The sequence below is a fragment of the Pseudochaenichthys georgianus genome, chromosome 15 (genome assembly GCF_902827115.2).
Source record: "Pseudochaenichthys georgianus chromosome 15, fPseGeo1.2, whole genome shotgun sequence".
Taxonomy (NCBI): Eukaryota; Metazoa; Chordata; class Actinopteri; order Perciformes; family Channichthyidae; genus Pseudochaenichthys; species Pseudochaenichthys georgianus.
The window spans coordinates 1,075,493-1,095,160 of record NC_047517.1 but is presented as its reverse complement, the minus strand read 5'-3'; the positions used below and the strand labels follow the sequence as shown (position 1 = coordinate 1,095,160).

Sequence of the window (19,668 nt, the reverse complement as noted above, 5' to 3'; positions counted from 1 at the left end):
GCTGTGTTCCTGCATCCGCTCCCGGTTACACTGCATCTGGCATTCGTCTCTAACTCGACCAGTGAAGGCAGTTCTCGCCCCCGCTCCTGGTAGACGCGGAACTGCCTTGTTTCTCCGTTAAGCAGGTAGCTGGTGAAGGCTGTGTTCCCGCACCCGCTCCCGGTTACACTGCATCTGGCATTCGTCTCTAACTCAACCAGTGAAGGCAGTTCTCGCCCCCGCTCCTGGTAGACGCCAAACTGCCTTGTTTTTCTGTTAAACAGGTAGCTGGTGAAGGCTGTGTTCCCGCACCCGCTCCCGGTTACGCTGCATCTGGCATTCGTCTCTAACTCAACCAGTGAAGGCAGTTCTTGCCCCCGCTCCTGGTAGACGCCAAACTGCCTTGTTTTTTCTGTTAAGCAGGTAGCTGGTGAAGGCTGTGTTCCCGCACCCGCTCCCGATTACGCTGCATCTGGCACTCGCCTCTAGCTCAGCCAGTGAAGGCAGTGATCTCGCTCCCGCTCCCTCTGCCGTAACGTGGGTGTAATTACATCCCTCTTTCTGTTCGGCGAGTAGCAGCAACGCTCTACTCTTTCCATTAAGCAGGTAGCTGGTGAAGGCTGTGTTCCCGAGGGCGGCCACGACCGCTGCCCCTCCTGCCTCGGCCGCTTCTGGCGGTCAGTGGGGACGAAATTCGAGCATCCGAGGGAGGTTCTCACGGTAAACGCCTGCATGAGCTGTAGCTGCATGCCTCGGGTGCTCAGAGTGGCTCGAATCACTGAGGTGGAACGTCTGGCAGCAGCCAACAGACACCTCTCCTTGTCACATCCTCCTCCAGATCAATTCGGCCGTTCCCGGCGACTTGAGGGAGCGATGGCTTTGTGTGCTCCCCCCAATAGAAGGACTAGAAATAGGCTGTCCTCTAAAGTGGATCGGCTAGCTGGCGATAGGGGCATGATGAAGTCGCCTCTTGGCCCTTCAGCCTGGGCCCGGTGTAGGGGCTGCTAACCCCCCCCCTTCGGTTGGCGCCCCTCCTTCGGTTGGCGCCCCTCCTTTGGCTGACGCACCTCCTCCGGTTGACGGAGAGTCCTCCGTCGCGTACCAGTCGAGCCAGGGGAGCTATTTAGATCAGCTGCCCTCGGAGGCACTGGAGTGTGCCGCCCAAGCTAGGCAGACAAGGCAGCAGCACTCGGGTCCTCGCAGACCTGTGCCCACTCCCAGCAGGCCCAGGGGCCGCTCTAGCAGCCGCACTCAGCCGCTGGATTACAGGGGTGGTCTGCAGAGGTCTTAGCGGCCCACTCAACCGCCTCCCAATGACTTTCGTGCCGACTGGCAGCTGCCTCGGCCGCTGGGCCCTTAGGCCCGCTGTCGTTGCGCCCCATGCAGATGTGGCTGAACAGCCTTCACTTGGACGCCAAGTGGCACAGGCACAGTGAAGTCAGGGTGTCGCAGCATTGCTCCACTCTCCGTCACGCTGGAGGGGCAGGGCTTATCTCTGGTAGGCGTGCCCATGGGCGCCATCCCATCCCGCCAGGAGACCATCACCATAGGTGCATGTCTCTCAGGGTGGGGTGCAGTGCGGCAGGGCAGGACCGTTCAGGGTCAGTGGTCTGCCCAGCAGAGTGCGCGCCGGGTCAACGTGCTAGAGCTTCGGGCCGTGCAGCTTGCACTCACGCACTTTCTACCCCAACTGGGGGCAAGAATGTGCGTGTTCCTTGGGGACAGCATGTACATTGTTGCTTAGACAACAGTCCCTTCTAGATAGTGGATGTTCTCACTCCACTCTGAATTTATGTGGCTGCGATTCTGCCCAACATGTTTGGGTCGACGGCGCCACGGCGGGGTGCCACAGGTCGGTGTCCCTCTTTATGAGAGGGGCTTTACGGCAGCGTCCCCCTTGCATCCCGAGGGCTCCGGCTTGGGACCTGCCCTTGCTGCCGGATGCCCTATCACCTCCTCCCTTCGAGCCCCTGGCCCAGGTGGGGCTTAGGTGGCTGCCCACAAAGGCAGCATTTCTGCTTGCCATAGCCTCAGGGAAGTGAGTCGGGGAGTTGCATGTCCTCTCCATAAACAATACATGCCCGAGGTGGGACTCTCATGCGTTGCCCTTTGGGCAAATGTGGCATTCCCGCCCGGGGTCCTTCCACAAACTCACTTCAAATCAGCCTGCCCAGCTGGCACGCTTTGACATTCAGGAGTACGGCACATCGAAGTTGCTGTGCCCTGGGGGTGCCCGGGGGGTGCCAAAGGGCGTATATCAAGGCTACTGCCTGTATACGGCAGGAGGAGCAACTCTTGAGTTTGCCCTGGCGGCACTAAAGGAGGTTAGGCCCTCTAACCAGTGGCTTCCCCACTGGGTTGTCGATACCATCTCACAGGCTTACGGAGCCAGTGGCCGCCCCCTGCCACCAGGCTGAGATGCCACTCTACAAGGAGCATCTCAACATCTTGGGCTGCCTTGAGGGTGGTGCCCCTGGAGACCATCTACGCCGCGGCGTCGTGGGCGGCTTCTGGCACATTCTCCAGTTGTCATCAGGTCAATGTCGCCACTCCCCATTCTTTGGGCGTGGTCCTTTTGCCGAGCTCCGCTGCTTCCAGTGGTGAGCAAGGGCTTGGATTCTTCATGACATTGTTGGTATAGGTCATCCAGTGCTAAAGCACCGCCTCTGGCGGTCAGTAGGGACGAAATAGAACGATAGTTACGGCTGTAACTACGGTTCTATGAGTCCCGGGTGACCGCCAGAGTTCCCTGTCACTCAGAATTCTTGTGTGCTCGCGAGAAGATTCGGGGAACAGATCCTCTGACAATACCGGCTGATATAGCCGGTGTCACGTGGGTCACAGGTGACTTTGTTGTTATTGGTACTCGAGCTGCGCATGCGCGCGATGGACATATCCAGTGCTAAAGCACCGCCTCTGGCGGTCATCCGGGACTTATAGAACCGTAGTTACAGCCGTAACTATCGTTATCTTGTCTGGATGAAATAAAGTGCTGGATGGCCCATCATGTGTCTCCAGTTAAATGACAATAAATCAGAAGTACTCATTCTTGGTCATCTAACCTACCCCTTCTCTGGGCTCCCTGTCCTCAAACATCACACCTGTAGCCAGAAGCCTTGGTGTGATGTTTGATAGGGACCTCTCTTTTAAAGCACAAAAGTTATTCAATCGTGTTTTTATCAAGTCCTTTTCTCCCGGTCTGATTTGGAGACAGTCAGCCACGCCTTTATCTCTTCACGTCTCGATTACTGTAACTCCTTCAGCTCTGGATTAGGCCAATCATCTATATTACGCCTTCAATTTGTGCAAGATGCCGCAGCAAGATGTTTAACAAATCAGAAATCTAGACCACATCACCCTGTTTTAGTCTCTCTTCATTGGCTACCTGTCTGTTCTGTGATTGGTTTGAAGATTTGACTGATTACTTTTAAAGCTCTTAACGGTTTGGTTCCTGATTACCTCCCTGCATTGTTGTGAACTTACGAGCCATGTGCGCAGTCTCACATCCTGCTGGCTGTTCCCAAAACCAGGCTAAAAATAAAAGGTGCCGGAACGTTCTCCTTCAGAGCTCCACAGCTCTGGAGCTCCCTGCCCGAGAATCAGGGGCTGGCAGAAGCAGTGACATCTTTTAAATCACTTCTTAAAACTAACTAACTAACTAATGATGACACCACTCTGTTTTACTCAAAGTCCATGTTCTATTTCTTTTACTTTCTGTTTCTGTATTATTTCTGCTCTTGTTGAAACGCTGTATATTTTATTAGCTGGGTTTAGGGCATTTTGACCGCATGCTTTGCTGCCGCCTGAACGGCCTGTTCTTTATCCATGTAAAGCACTTTGTGACTTTGTGCTGTATAAATAAAGTTATTATTATTATTAAAATAACAATGACAAACAGTACTCAGATTTCTGCTCAAAGATATACGTTGTGTCAAAGAAATGGCCTGTTTTAGTCACTGTTTGGCATCATTTGCACTCAACAGAAAATGAGATGACACAGATCTGTGCAGATCATGCTTTTCAGCCAGAATGTAGAATGAGAAGCAGATGGGCACAATAACTAGGTTGCACTCAACAACAAACATAGGGTTGTTCACAGTCCGGGGCCCACAGATGACACGGTGCGTGGTGCAGAACCAAAGTTCTGGAAGCTGCTGTTCTACATGTGCTGGAGGTAACAACGAGCTGATTGGCTGAGCGAGATTTACATGCAGAGCTTAAAGACCGGGCGAGTTCTGCTCCGCTCCAACAGGATGAGAGGGCGTGTATAAGAAGAGGGTGGTGTGCCTCCAACTAAAGCAAAACCGGACACAACTAAAAAAATACTCCTCCTGATGCATGTTTTATTTTATATTATTGAATTTATAATTCTATTTCACAGCAAAAGAGATGCTTTTCAGTTGTATAGTCTATCTGTTGTCTTTTGGGTTGTGTTTGAAATGTTCCTCGCTTTCAAATGAAAATACATCAGCAAAGTTACCAGAATGCTAAATGTTACATTCATCCTGAGCAAACTCATTTGGCAGTCTTTGATACTTGCAACTGTGTGTGTTTACACTTCCCCGCTGTGCAGAAGTCCCCAGACAACGGTGTGCTGTCAAAGCTCTTGTCTTAACCGAATAACAAAGCTGTTGATCACCAATATAGAGACTACTAAAGACAGTCTAGTTGGCCTCAGTTGAAACAGTCTGATGTGCGATGAGACATCCAGTTGGTATGGATGCTTCACGCAGCAATACGTCCATGGTATGCTATCAGATGACTGTTTCACATGTTTGTGTTGCCACTTCCATGTGTGCCATGACGATTCCTAGGCAACTTTGTTTTAAGACTAATTTTCCTAAATCATGTAAGACAGTGATTACACTCATATATTTAATATTGTATTTATTTACAAAGTAACTTGCGTAATTCTGTTTTACTTTTTGAAGCTGAAGTTCTTCCACAGGTTGCTGATGGTGACCTGCACACCCGGGTTGTTCTCGTTATTGGAGGGTTTTTTCCCAGAACCCACAGGCTTTCTCCTCAGTCCACTGGCCCTGGCGGGGCCCAGCGTCCGCGCCTTGGCAGCTGGACTTTGGCTGCTGGGCTTTGGCCGCGATAGACCTGAAACCTGGAGGTAGAAAGACCAAGAGTGGAAGATAATGTTAGAACATAGAGGGACATTAACACGAGGGATGGGAATTGGAAGGCACATTTATATTCGAATATTCAACCCCAAAAAAAACGGTTATCCAGTTAACAGAATTGAAGTAGCCTCCCCCCCCAAAAAAAAAGGATCTGTCCTCATATCATCAGTCTACCATTTTAAAAACTAATATGGAGGAATGGGAGAGGAGGGTGCGGAGACAATGAACAACCAGGCCAGCTGTAGAAAGGACCCTCTCAGCTGGAAGAGAGGTTGCGGGTATAGCCAGGTATTCCTTCGCCAGGACACTGAGTTGTTTGTATCGTTCTTCATGTTTCCTCCACCACTGTAGTCGGTTTTGCTGTGGTGGCTCACTGAAATAGAGTTCTGCTTCATTGTGTTCTGGGTCTGCGGTGAAATAGTCATCCCCAAACGGGGTGGAACAACGCGGGTCTGCGGTCGTTGCTGCAGCTGGGCTGGTTCTCGCTGCTCTGGTGCCCTCAGCCTGGAGCGCATGGTCAACAACGGCAGCAGCGGTATCATCGGCGGCTCGTCCTTATACATTTCGGACAGGTTTTCTCTGATCTCCGAGAAGAGAGGCTGCGCTACAAAACGGAGGTGTTTGTGTTGGGGATGCAGATATTTTAAATGGCATCTTCATATACAGTAAATGGGTCAAGCTCTGCTGACTCAGTAACTGCAGAGTTCCAGCTCTGGCATTGATATCAGACCAAACAGTGGGAGCTCCATGGGTTCTCATATCCGAGCAGCTGCATCAAGCCTTACATCACCAAGCGTGGGATGGAGTGGTGTGAAGCACGCCGCCTCTGGACTCTGGAGCAGTGGAAACGTGTTCTGTGAGTAAAGTCACGCTTCTCTATCTGTCCTCTGATGGACGAGTCTGGGTTTGGGGAATGCCAGGAGAAAGTTACCTTCTTTTTCTTAATGCTTCATCTTAACAAGTCATTTTGGACAATTCTATGCTTCCGAATTTGTGGAAACAGTTTGGGGAAGGCCCTTTTCTGTTCCAGCATGACTGTGCCCCACAAAGCAAGGTCCATGAAAGCATGGTTAGACGAGTTTGGTGTGAAAGAACTTGACTGGCCCACAGAGCCCTGACCCCCACCCCATTGAACACCTTTGGGATGAACTAGAACGGAGAGCCAGCCTCTCGTCCCACATCAGTGTCTGACCTCACAAATACTCTTCTGGATGAATGGGTGTCCCACAGACACACTCCAACATCTTGTACAAAGCCTTCCCAGAAGAGTGGACACTGTTGTAGCTGCAAAGGGGGACAAAGCCTTCCCAGAAGAGAGGACACTGTTGTAGCTGCAAAGGGGGACAAAGCCTTCCCAGAAGAGAGGACACTGTTGTAGCTGCAAAGGGGGACAAAGCCTTCCCAGAAGAGTGGACACTGTTGTAGCTGCAAAGGGGGACAAAGCCTTCCCAGAAGAGTGGACACTGTTGTAGCTGCAAAGGGGGACAAAGCCTTCCCAGAAGAGTGGACACTGTTGTAGCTGCAAAGGGGGACAAAGCCTTCCCAGAAGAGAGGACACTGTTGTAGCTGCAAAGGGGGACAAAGCCTTCCCAGAAGAGTGGACACTGTTGTAGCTGCAAAGGGGGACAAAGCCTTCCCAGAAGAGAGGACACTGTTGTAGCTGCAAAGGGGGACAAAGCCTTCCCAGAAGAGTGGACACTGTTGTAGCTGCAAAGGGGGACAAAGCCTTCCCAGAAGAGTGGACACTGTTGTAGCTGCAAAGGGGGACAAAGCCTTCCCAGAAGAGTGGACACTGTTGTAGCTGCAAAGGGGGACAAAGCCTTCCCAGAAGAGAGGACACTGTTGTAGCTGCAAAGGGGGACAAAGCCTTCCCAGAAGAGAGGACACTGTTGTAGCTGCACAGGGGGACAAAGCCTTCCCAGAAGAGAGGACACTGTTGTAGCTGCACAGGGGGACAAAGCCTTCCCAGAAGAGAGGACACTGTTGTAGCTGCAAAGGGGGACAAAGCCTTCCCAGAAGAGTGGACACTGTTGTAGCTGCAAAGGGGGACAAAGCCTTCCCAGAAGAGAGGACACTGTTGTAGCTGCAAAGGGGGACAAAGCCTTCCCAGAAGAGTGGACACTGTTGTAGCTGCAAAGGGGGACAAAGCCTTCCCAGAAGAGTGGACACTGTTGTAGCTGCAAAGGGGGACAAAGCCTTCCCAGAAGAGAGGACACTGTTGTAGCTGCAAAGGGGGACAAAGCCTTCCCAGAAGAGAGGACACTGTTGTAGCTGCAAAGGGGGACAAAGCCTTCCCAGAAGAGTGGACACTGTTGTAGCTGCACAGGGGGACAAAGCCTTCCCAGAAGAGAGGACACTGTTGTAGCTGCAAAGGGGGACAAAGCCTTCCCAGAAGAGAGGACACTGTTGTAGCTGCAAAGGGGGACAAAGCCTTCCCAGAAGAGAGGACACTGTTGTAGCTGCAAAGGGGGACAAAGCCTTCCCAGAAGAGAGGACACTGTTGTAGCTGCAAAGGGGGACAAAGCCTTCCCAGAAGAGTGGACACTGTTGTAGCTGCAAAGGGGGACAAAGCCTTCCCAGAAGAGTGGACACTGTTGTAGCTGCAAAGGGGGACAAAGCCTTCCCAGAAGAGTGGACACTGTTGTAGCTGCACAGGGGGACAAAGCCTTCCCAGAAGAGAGGACACTGTTGTAGCTGCAAAGGGGGACAAAGCCTTCCCAGAAGAGAGGACACTGTTGTAGCTGCAAAGGGGGACAAAGCCTTCCCAGAAGAGAGGACACTGTTGTAGCTGCAAAGGGGGACAAAGCCTTCCCAGAAGAGTGGACACTGTTGTAGCTGCAAAGGGGGACAAAGCCTTCCCAGAAGAGAGGACACTGTTGTAGCTGCAAAGGGGGACAAAGCCTTCCCAGAAGAGTGGACACTGTTGTAGCTGCAAAGGGGGACAAAGCCTTCCCAGAAGAGAGGACACTGTTGTAGCTGCAAAGGGGGACAAAGCCTTCCCAGAAGAGAGGACACTGTTGTAGCTGCAAAGGGGGACAAAGCCTTCCCAGAAGAGTGGACACTGTTGTAGCTGCACAGGGGGACAAAGCCTTCCCAGAAGAGAGGACACTGTTGTAGCTGCAAAGGGGGACAAAGCCTTCCCAGAAGAGAGGACACTGTTGTAGCTGCAAAGGGGGACAAAGCCTTCCCAGAAGAGTGGACACTGTTGTAGCTGCAAAGGGGGACAAAGCCTTCCCAGAAGAGAGGACACTGTTGTAGCTGCAAAGGGGGACAAAGCCTTCCCAGAAGAGAGGACACTGTTGTAGCTGCAAAGGGGGACAAAGCCTTCCCAGAAGAGTGGACACTGTTGTAGCTGCACAGGGGGACAAAGCCTTCCCAGAAGAGAGGACACTGTTGTAGCTGCAAAGGGGGACAAAGCCTTCCCAGAAGAGAGGACACTGTTGTAGCTGCAAAGGGGGACAAAGCCTTCCCAGAAGAGAGGACACTGTTGTAGCTGCAAAGGGGGACAAAGCCTTCCCAGAAGAGTGGACACTGTTGTAGCTGCAAAGGGGGACAAAGCCTTCCCAGAAGAGTGGACACTGTTGTAGCTGCACAGGGGGACAAAGCCTTCCCAGAAGAGTGGACACTGTTGTAGCTGCAAAGGGGGACAAAGCATTCCCAGAAGAGAGGACACTGTTGTAGCTGCACAGGGGGACAAAGCCTTCCCAGAAGAGAGGACACTGTTGTAGCTGCAAAGGGGGACAAAGCCTTCCCAGAAGAGTGGACACTGTTGTAGCTGCACAGGGGGACAAAGCCTTCCCAGAAGAGAGGACACTGTTGTAGCTGCACAGGGGGACAAAGCCTTCCCAGAAGAGAGGACACTGTTGTAGCTGCAAAGGGGGACAAAGCCTTCCCAGAAGAGTGGACACTGTTGTAGCTGCAAAGGGGGACAAAGCCTTCCCAGAAGAGAGGACACTGTTGTAGCTGCAAAGGGGGACAAAGCCTTCCCAGAAGAGAGGACACTGTTGTAGCTGCACAGGGGGACAAAGCCTTCCCAGAAGAGAGGACACTGTTGTAGCTGCAAAGGGGGACAAAGCCTTCCCAGAAGAGAGGACACTGTTGTAGCTGCACAGGGGGACAAAGCCTTCCCAGAAGAGAGGACACTGTTGTAGCTGCAAAGGGGGACGGACCAACTTCATATTAATGCCAAATCATTTGTGATGGGATGTCAGAAAAGCTCCTGTAGGTGTAATGTGTAGGTGGCCCAATACTTTTGTCTATATAGGGTATATATATTTAATTAAATACACATTTTCATAACTCCTAATCGAATACCAGACTAATTTAGAATATTCGAATAATCATTCCATCCCTAAAAAACACATTGTTAAACAGCTGTGAGAAGTGAACTTGATTGACATTATCAGTTTGTTATTGTAACGTCATTACCAGCAAATCCTACCTTTGCTCTGAGCACGCCAGGCCTCTTATCTGCTTCTGCTGAGTGGGCGGGACTTTGCTCTGGCTCAGGATCTTTACTTGAGTTGATTTCCTGAGGAAGCAAATGAAAGACGCATAAGAAGACAAAGTGATGCTACACGAATAGCTTTCTGCACACCCACTCATGAGCCATGAAACTCTGCTGGTGATGAGTGTGTGACCACAAGCACTGCATACACATTTCAAAAGGAAGTGGAAATGTGTATGAACGTACAGCTTCCTCCTGGTAGGAGGAGGAGAAGTTGCAGGTGAGGACTTCCTCTTTGTGGCAGGAAGTGGGGTGAGGCTGGGACTGGGTAAAGTAGGCGCTGTCTTGAGAAGGGGGTGAATCCGGGAGGTCCTCCTTTTTCTCTGGGTCTGGGTCAGTGGGAGAAGGAGGAGGGAGTGACGTGTCTCCAGAGGATCTGTGTGTCTTTGAAGACGAAGAAGAAGAACTCTCCTTGTTGTAGTGAAACTGCTGCAGGGCGGCCAGGCCTGCAGCAGACTGAGGTGTGTTCTGATCAGCAGAACATGAGCTGCCAGACCAGCGGAACAGCTGGAGTCCCTGACTGGCTGAACAGGGAGATGTGGTGCTAGGCGATGGAGGCGGGCTGGGGGTGTCAACTGACGGAATGTCAGGACCGTCGCTGTCATTGGTCTGGCTGTTGGGAGAACGGTCCTGATTCACAGCTGTGGGCTCCACATCCTGAGGAGGATCCTCCCGAGCACACTCCTTCACGCTGACACCGGCTGCTGAGCTACAACTGCTGAAGAATCTACACAGAATAAACACAACCACATCAGGACATTAGATTGCAGTTATAAATGTGGGCACAAGAATAAATCTTTCGATTAATAGGTGGGTGAAATAAAACATCCTAAGAAGAGGCCCGTTCTGCTTCTGGGGTTTTCCCTTCCCTGTGATGCTTTAGTGCATGAGTTCCCTCCAGAGGGCGCTTCACACACCTCCTGCCTGAAGCGCCTCCATTGGACTCCTTTGTTTACTTCCAGAAAATAGTGACATCACTACGTAACACTCAGGCTTCTATTGGCTAGAGCTCCAACACATTATACAAGGGGCGGGATATCTCTAAGCTAACCAATCACAACAGAGCAGACCAGCTAACCAATCAGAGCAGACTGGGCTCTGGTTTCAGACAGAGGGTGAAAAGAGGTGCTGCAGCACAGGCAGTATGAGAACAATAAAGAGCTTTAGAACATTAAGGCATGGAGACATGTAGAGACACTACATACTGATATACACCTGAACGTCAGCAGGAGAGGACTCTTTAAAGTAGAGACACTACATACTGATATTCACCTGAACATCAGCAGGAGAGGACTCTTTAAAGTAGAGACACGACATACTGATATACACCTGAACATCAGCAGGAGAGGACTCTTTAAAGTAGAGACACTACATAATGATATACACCTGAACATCAGCAGGAGAGGACTCTTTAAAGTAGAGACACTACATACTGATATACACCTGAACATCAGCAGGAGAGGACTCTTTAAAGTAGAGACACGACATACTGATATACACCTGAACATCAGCAGGAGAGGACTCTTTAAAGTAGAGACACTACATAATGATATACACCTGAACATCAGCAGGAGAGGACTCTTTAAAGTAGAGACACTACATACTGATATACACCTGCACATCAGCAGGAGAGGACTCTTTAAAGTAGAGACACTACATACTGATATTCACCTGAACATCAGCAGGAGAGGACTCTTTAAAGTAGAGACACGACATACTGATATACACCTGAACAGCAGCAGGAGAGGACTCTTTAAAGTAGAGACACTACATAATGATATACACCTGAACATCAGCAGGAGAGGACTCTTTAAAGTAGAGACACTACATACTGATATACACCTGCACATCAGCAGGAGAGGACTCTTTAAAGTAGAGACTCTACATACTGATATACACCTGAACATCAGCAGGAGAGGACTCTTTAAAGTAGAGACACTACATACTGATATACATCTGAACATCAGCAGGAGAGGACTCTTTAAAGTAGAAACACTACATACTGATATACACCTGAACATCAGCAGGAGAGGACTCTTTAAAGTAGAGACACTACATACTGATATACACCTGAACATCAGCAGGAGAGGACTCTTTAAAGTAGAGACACTACATACTGATATACACCTGAACATCAGCAGGAGAGGACTCTTTAAAGTAGAGACACTACATACTGATATACATCTGAACATCAGCAGGAGAGGACTCTTTAAAGTAGAGACCCTACATACTGATATACACCTGAACATCAGCAGGAGAGGACTCTTTAAAGTAGAGACACTACATACTGATATACACCTGAACATCAGCAGGAGAGGACTCTTTCAAGTAGAGACACTACATACTGATATATACCTGAACATCAGCAGGAGAGGACTCTTTAAAGTAGAGACACTACATACTGATATACACCTGAACATCAGCAGGAGAGGACTCTTTAAAGTAGAGACACTACATACTGATATACACCTGAACATCAGCAGGAGAGGACTCTTTAAAGTAGAGACACTACATACTGATATACACCTGAACATCAGCAGGAGAGGACTCTTTAAAGTAGAGACACTACATACTGATATTCACCTGAACATCAGCAGGAGAGGACTCTTTAAAGTAGAGACACGACATACTGATATACACCTGAACATCAGCAGGAGAGGACTCTTTAAAGTAGAGACACTACATAATGATATACACCTGAACATCAGCAGGAGAGGACTCTTTAAAGTAGAGACACTACATACTGATATGCACCTGAACATCAGCAGGAGAGGACTCTTTAAAGTAGAGACTCTACATACTGATATACACCTGAACATCAGCAGGAGAGGACTCTTTAAAGTAGAGACACTACATACTGATATACACCTGAACATCAGCAGGAGAGGACTCTTTAAAGTAGAGACACTACATACTGATATACACCTGAACATCAGCAGGAGAGGACTCTTTAAAGTAGAGACACTACATACTGATATACACCTGAACATCAGCAGGAGAGGACTCTTTAAAGTAGAGACACTACATACTGATATACACCTGAACATCAGCAGGAGAGGACTCTTTAAAGTAGAGACACTACATACTGATATACATCTGAACATCAGCAGGAGAGGACTCTTTAAAGTAGAGACCCTACATACTGATATACACCTGAACATCAGCAGGAGAGGACTCTTTAAAGTAGAGACACTACATACTGATATACACCTGAACATCAGCAGGAGAGGACTCTTTAAAGTAGAGACACTACATACTGATATATACCTGAACATCAGCAGGAGAGGACTCTTTAAAGTAGAGACACTACATACTGATATACACCTGCACATCAGCAGGAGAGGACTCTTTAAAGTAGAGACACCACATACTGATATACACCTGAACATCAGCAGGAGAGGACTCTTTAAAGTAGAGACACTACATACTGATATACATCTGAACATCAGCAGGAGAGGACTCTTTAAAGTAGAGACCCTACATACTGATATACACCTGAACATCAGCAGGAGAGGACTCTTTAAAGTAGAGACACTACATACTGATATACACCTGAACATCAGCAGGAGAGGACTCTTTAAAGTAGAGACACTACATACTGATATACACCTGAACATCAGCAGGTGAGGACTCTTTAAAGTAGAGACACCACATACTGATATACACCTGAACATCAGCAGGAGAGGACTCTTTAAAGTAGAGACACTACATACTGATATGCACCTGAACATCAGCAGGAGAGGACTCTTTAAAGTAGAGACACTACATACTGATATACACCTGAACATCAGCAGGAGAGGACTCTTTAAAGTAGAGACACTACATACTGATACACACCTGAACATCAGCAGGAGAGGACTCTTTAAAGTAGAGACACTACATACTGATATACACCTGAACATCAGCAGGAGAGGACTCTTTAAAGTAGAGACACTACATACTGATATACACCTGAACATCAGCAGGAGAGGACTCTTTAAAGTAGAGACACTACATACTGATATACACCTGAACATCAGCAGGAGAGGACTCTTTAAAGTAGAGACGCTGCATACTGATATACACCTGAACATCAGCAGGAGAGGACTCTTTAAAGTAGAGACACTACATACTGATATACACCTGAACATCAGCAGGAGAGGACTCTTTAAAGTAGAGACACTACATACTGATATGCACCTGAACATCAGCAGGAGAGGACTCTTTAAAGTAGAGACACTACATACTGATATGCACCTGAACATCAGCAGGTGAGGACTCTTTAAAGTAGAGACACCACATACTGATATACACCTGAACATCAGCAGGAGAGGACTCTTTAAAGTAGTGACACTACATACTGATATGCACCTGAACATCAGCAGGAGAGGACTCTTTAAAGTAGAGACACTACATACTGATACACACCTGAACATCAGCAGGAGAGGACTCTTTAAAGTAGAGACACTACATACTGATATACACCTGAACATCAGCAGGAGAGGACTCTTTAAAGTAGAGACACTACATACTGATATACACCTGAACATCAGCAGGAGAGGACTCTTTAAAGTAGAGACACTACATACTGATATACACCTGAACATCAGCAGGAGAGGACTCTTTAAAGTAGAGACACTACATATTGATATACACCTGAACATCAGCAGGAGAGGACTCTTTAAAGTAGAGACACTACATACTGATATACACCTGAACATCAGCAGGAGAGGACTCTTTAAAGTAGAGACACTACATACTGATATACACCTGAACATCAGCAGGAGAGGACTCTTTAAACAGGGTTCTTACACCTTTTCCAAAGTCAAATTCAAGCACTTTTCAAGCATTTTCAAGGTGCATTTTCCAGCTTTTCAAGCATCTTACAGCCGTTGTAAATTACATATTTATATACACATCCTCAAATGAATATTTCCCTACCTCACATTAAATCAGATGTTCTTTATGCTATAAACAACCACATGTGTGTTTCGTGATAGCATTCTACACGAGGATGCAAAATTAAAGTAAAGAAAACTAAGTTTAATATTTTAAAATTAGTGATCTGTACGTAGACTAGGCCTCACATATAACCTGGCTGAGCCAATATACCACAATCAGCCAAATAACTTTTCAATACATTATTGATTACTATTTTTGAGGTACTTTTAGGTTGGTAGTGAACGCAAGTCAGAGGTACATGGTGTACTTCTACTCCACTACAGTTCAGAGGTACATGGTGTACTTCTACTCTACTACAGTTCAGAGGTACATGGTGTACTTCTACTCCACTACAGTTCAGAGGTACATGGTGTACTTCTACTTCTCTACAGTTCAGAGGTACATGGTGTACTTCTACTCCACTACAGTTCATAGGTACATGGTGTACTTCTACTTCTCTACAGTTCAGAGGTACATGGTGTACTTCTACTCCACTACAGTTCAGAGGTACATGGTGTACTTCTACTCTACTACAGTTCAGAGGTACATGGTGTACTTCTACTCCACTACAGTTCAGAGGTACATGGTGTACTTCTACTCCTCTACAGTTCAGAGGTACATGGTGTACTTCTACTCCTCTACAGTTCAGAGGTAAATGGTGTACTTCTACTGCACTACATGTATTTAACACCTTTAGTTACTTCACAGATGAATGATGTGAAATATAATAAAGTGTTAAATCAGACTTTAGTTCCACCTGGAGTAAATCCACCAGCTACCCTGCAGTCTACAAAGTACTTCAGACTAGCTGCACCTTCACCAGCTACCCTGCAGTCTACAAAGTACTTCAGACTAGCTGCACCTTCACCAACTTTGAGAACACTTTCATGATCAATCATTATAAAACATATCATATATATTATTCTGAGATGGACCAATCTGCACAACGACTACTTTTACGGTCTTTCACTATATTTTGATGAGAATACTTTTCTATTTTCACTTGAGGAACATTTTGAATGCAGGACTTTTACTGTAACAGAGTATTCCTACACTCTGGTACTTCTACTTTTACTAAGTACAAGATCTGAGTACTTCTACTTTTACTCAAGTACACGATCTGAGTACTTCTACTTTTACTCAAGTACAATATCTGAGTACTTCTACTTTTACTCAAGTACAATATCTGAGTACTTCTCCACCTCTGGTAGTGTATTAGCCTGAATAGTAGCTTCAAAATCACACAGAGCTGCATAGAAATAGGCTCACAATGGAAATAATATTTACAAATGTGTCCAATGATTTTAGGTAATGCTGACTACTCAAGACACCTGACTTATACATCTTCAAAGGAAGACTGTGTTCATTCTACAATTACATGATGGGATTAAAGCAAAATGTAGTTTTACTTGTATAATAGTTCAATTTTATATAAAAGACAGTTTGTTTTCATCTGTTTTCAAATAAACAAAGTATTGGCTTTCAGAATATTAAACTTGTTTCGGCAAATTCAGATGATAAATACAACTTTGAAGCTTCGGCATAATTACAAGCGAAGAACGGAGTAATGTAACGTCACAGCAAACATAGCAACAGCCGGTGTTTCTCGTGAGTGTTTCCCCGGTACACAAACGCAAAAATACACAAACCCAAAATACACAAACACACTCGCGAGCTTCCCCCAGACCAGTAATACAAACGAAAATGTGTCTTCGGGTCAATGCGACTGATTTCGATAGAGCAAGTCACATTTGGTTTAGGCACGAAACATACTACCAGTAGAAATACATTGCTTTCAAAATCGCTCCGTGTCGAATCAATAGATTATATTTCATGACTATAACACGAAATGCCGTGAGTGCTTCGTCCTCTGAACACCACACGATGGCGACTGTAACGCACATAACATAGGTACGCTCCTCTGAAATGATTGTGCCCTCCAATTATTATTATCCCTCAATCGAGTTCGCTATTCAGCTTGCTAACGTTAGCTTAAACAAACGTAACATGCAACGTTAGCCTAATCTAAAATGCTCTACTACGGCGTACCTTTCATGTGGCTCGTCAGCGCAGACTCTCGCATCGTTATTTTTGCAAACTTTGCAGGAGGCGACTCGTGGGCTTGACCCTCGTCTTAGCCATGGCTCGTATTTGTTTTCTGCTAGCCAACGCTCGTTGAAACTGCAACCTCCTGGCACACAGTCATCTATCTCTCATCAGAATGCCCAGGTCACACATAACACAAACACTTCAGGTCGCGCGCATAGCGCGGGAAGGTGCAGCGGAGCTGTTTTATGTAGAAGCGAAGCAATGCTTTTCTTTTAATCTAAAAAGCGAACAGTCAGACAGCAATTTATTGTAAAAGTAAAGCATTTACATTTTCAAGCACTTTATCTCAATTTCAAGCACCTTTCCCAAAATTCAAGCACTTTCCCAAACTTGAAAATACCACGTCAAATTTCAAGCATTTTCAAGGATTTCAAGCACCCATACGAACCCTGTTTAAAGTAGAGACACTACATACTGATATACACCTGAACATCAGCAGGAGAGGACTCTTTAAAGTAGAGACACTACATACTGATATACACCTGAACATCAGCAGGAGAGGACTCTTTAAAGTAGAGACACTACATACTGATATACACCTGAACATCAGCAGGAGAGGACTCTTTAAAGTAGAGACACTACATACTGATATACACCTGAACATCAGCAGGAGAGGACTCTTTAAAGTAGAGACACTACATACTGATATACACCTGAACATCAGCAGGAGAGGACTCTTTAAAGTAGAGACACTACATACTGATATACACCTGAACATCAGCAGGAGAGGACTCTTTAAAGTAGAGACACTACATACTGATATACACCTGAACATCAGCAGGAGAGGACTCTTTAAAGTAGAGACACTACATATTGATATACACCTGAACATCAGCAGGAGAGGACTCTTTAAAGTAGAGACACTACATACTGATATACACCTGAACATCAGCAGGAGAGGACTCTTTAAAGTAGAGACACTACATACTGATATACACCTGAACATCAGCAGGAGAGGACTCTTTAAAGTAGAGACACTACATACTGATATACACCTGAACATCAGCAGGAGAGGACTCTTTAAAGTAGAGACACTACATACTGATATACACCTGAACATCAGCAGGAGAGGACTCTTTAAAGTAGAGACACTACATACTGATATACACCTGAACATCAGCAGGAGAGGACTCTTTAAAGTAGAGACACTACATACTGATATACACCTGAACATCAGCAGGAGAGGACTCTTTAAAGTAGAGACACTACATACTGATATACACCTGAACATCAGCAGGAGAGGACTCTTTAAAGTAGAGACACTACATACTGATATACACCTGAACATCAGCAGGAGAGGACTCTTTAAAGTAGAGACACTACATACTGATATACACCTGAACATCAGCAGGAGAGGACTCTTTAAAGTAGAGACACTACATACTGATATACACCTGAACATCAGCAGGAGAGGACTCTTTAAAGTAGAGACACTACATACTGATATACACCTGAACATCAGCAGGAGAGGACTCTTTAAAGTAGAGACACTACATACTGATATACACCTGAACATCAGCAGGAGAGGACTCTTTAAAGTAGAGACACTACATACTGATATACACCTGAACATCAGCAGGAGAGGACTCTTTAAAGTAGAGACACTACATACTGATATACACCTGAACATCAGCAGGAGAGGACTCTTTAAAGTAGAGACACTACATACTGATATACACCTGAACATCAGCAGGAGAGGACTCTTTAAAGTAGAGACACTACATACTGATATACACCTGAACATCAGCAGGAGAGGACTCTTTAAAGTAGAGACACTACATACTGATATACACCTGAACATCAGCAGGAGAGGACTCTTTAAAGTAGAGACACTACATACTGATATACACCTGAACATCAGCAGGAGAGGACTCTTTAAAGTAGAGACACTACATACTGATATACACCTGAACATCAGCAGGAGAGGACTCTTTAAAGTAGAGACACTACATACTGATATACACCTGAACATCAGCAGGAGAGGACTCTTTAAAGTAGAGACACTACATACTGATATACACCTGAACATCAGCAGGAGAGGACTCTTTAAAGTAGAGACACTACATACTGATATACACCTGAACATCAGCAGGAGAGGACTCTTTAAAGTAGAGACACTACATACTGATATACACCTGAACATCAGCAGGAGAGGACTCTTTAAAGTAGAGACACTACATACTGATATACACCTGAACATCAGCAGGAGAGGACTCTTTAAAGTAGAGACACTACATACTGATATACACCTGAACATCAGCAGGAGAGGACTCTTTAAAGTAGAGACACTACATACTGATATACACCTGAACATCAGCAGGAGAGGACTCTTTAAAGTAGAGACACTACATACTGATATACACCTGAACATCAGCAGGAGAGGACTCTTTAAAGTAGAGACACTACATACTGATATACACCTGAACATCAGCAGGAGAGGACTCTTTAAAGTAGAGACACTACATACTGATATACACCTGAACATCAGCAGGAGAGGACTCTTTAAAGTAGAGACACTACATACTGATATACACCTGAACATCAGCAGGAGAGGACTCTTTAAAGTAGAGACACTACATACTGATATACACCTGAACATCAGCAGGAGAGGACTCTTTAAAGTAGAGACACTACATACTGATATACACCTGAACATCAGCAGGAGAGGACTCTTTAAAGTAGAGACACTACATATGATATACACCTGAACATCAGCAGGAGAGGACTCTTTAAAGTAGAGACACTACATACTGATATACACCTGAACATCAGCAGGAGAGGACTCTTTAAAGTAGAGACACTACATACTGATATACACCTGAACATCAGCAGGAGAGGACTCTTTAAAGTAGAGACACTACATACTGATATACACCTGAACATCAGCAGGAGAGGACTCTTTAAAGTAGAGACACTACATACTGATATACACCTGAACATCAGCAGGAGAGGACTCTTTAAAGTAGAGACACTACATACTGATATACACCTGAACATCAGCAGGAGAGGACTCTTTAAAGTAGA

At 46.3% G+C, this 19,668-nt stretch overlaps 1 protein-coding gene across 3 annotated transcripts in view; it reads right to left on the bottom strand.

The window, feature by feature from the left end:
- Positions 1-19,668, bottom strand: part of exo1 (exonuclease 1) — a 50,803-nt gene that overhangs the window by 5,391 nt on the left and 25,744 nt on the right. For all 3 annotated transcript variants that reach the window (XM_071205762.1, XM_034100137.1, XM_034100138.2), the window contains exons 11-13: positions 9,802-10,342; positions 9,550-9,639; positions 4,902-5,092 (exon numbers count right to left, since the gene is read on the bottom strand). In XM_071205762.1, the coding sequence (XP_071061863.1) occupies positions 4,902-5,092; positions 9,550-9,639; positions 9,802-10,342 (822 nt within the window). The remainder of the gene's footprint in view (positions 1-4,901; positions 5,093-9,549; positions 9,640-9,801; positions 10,343-19,668) is intronic.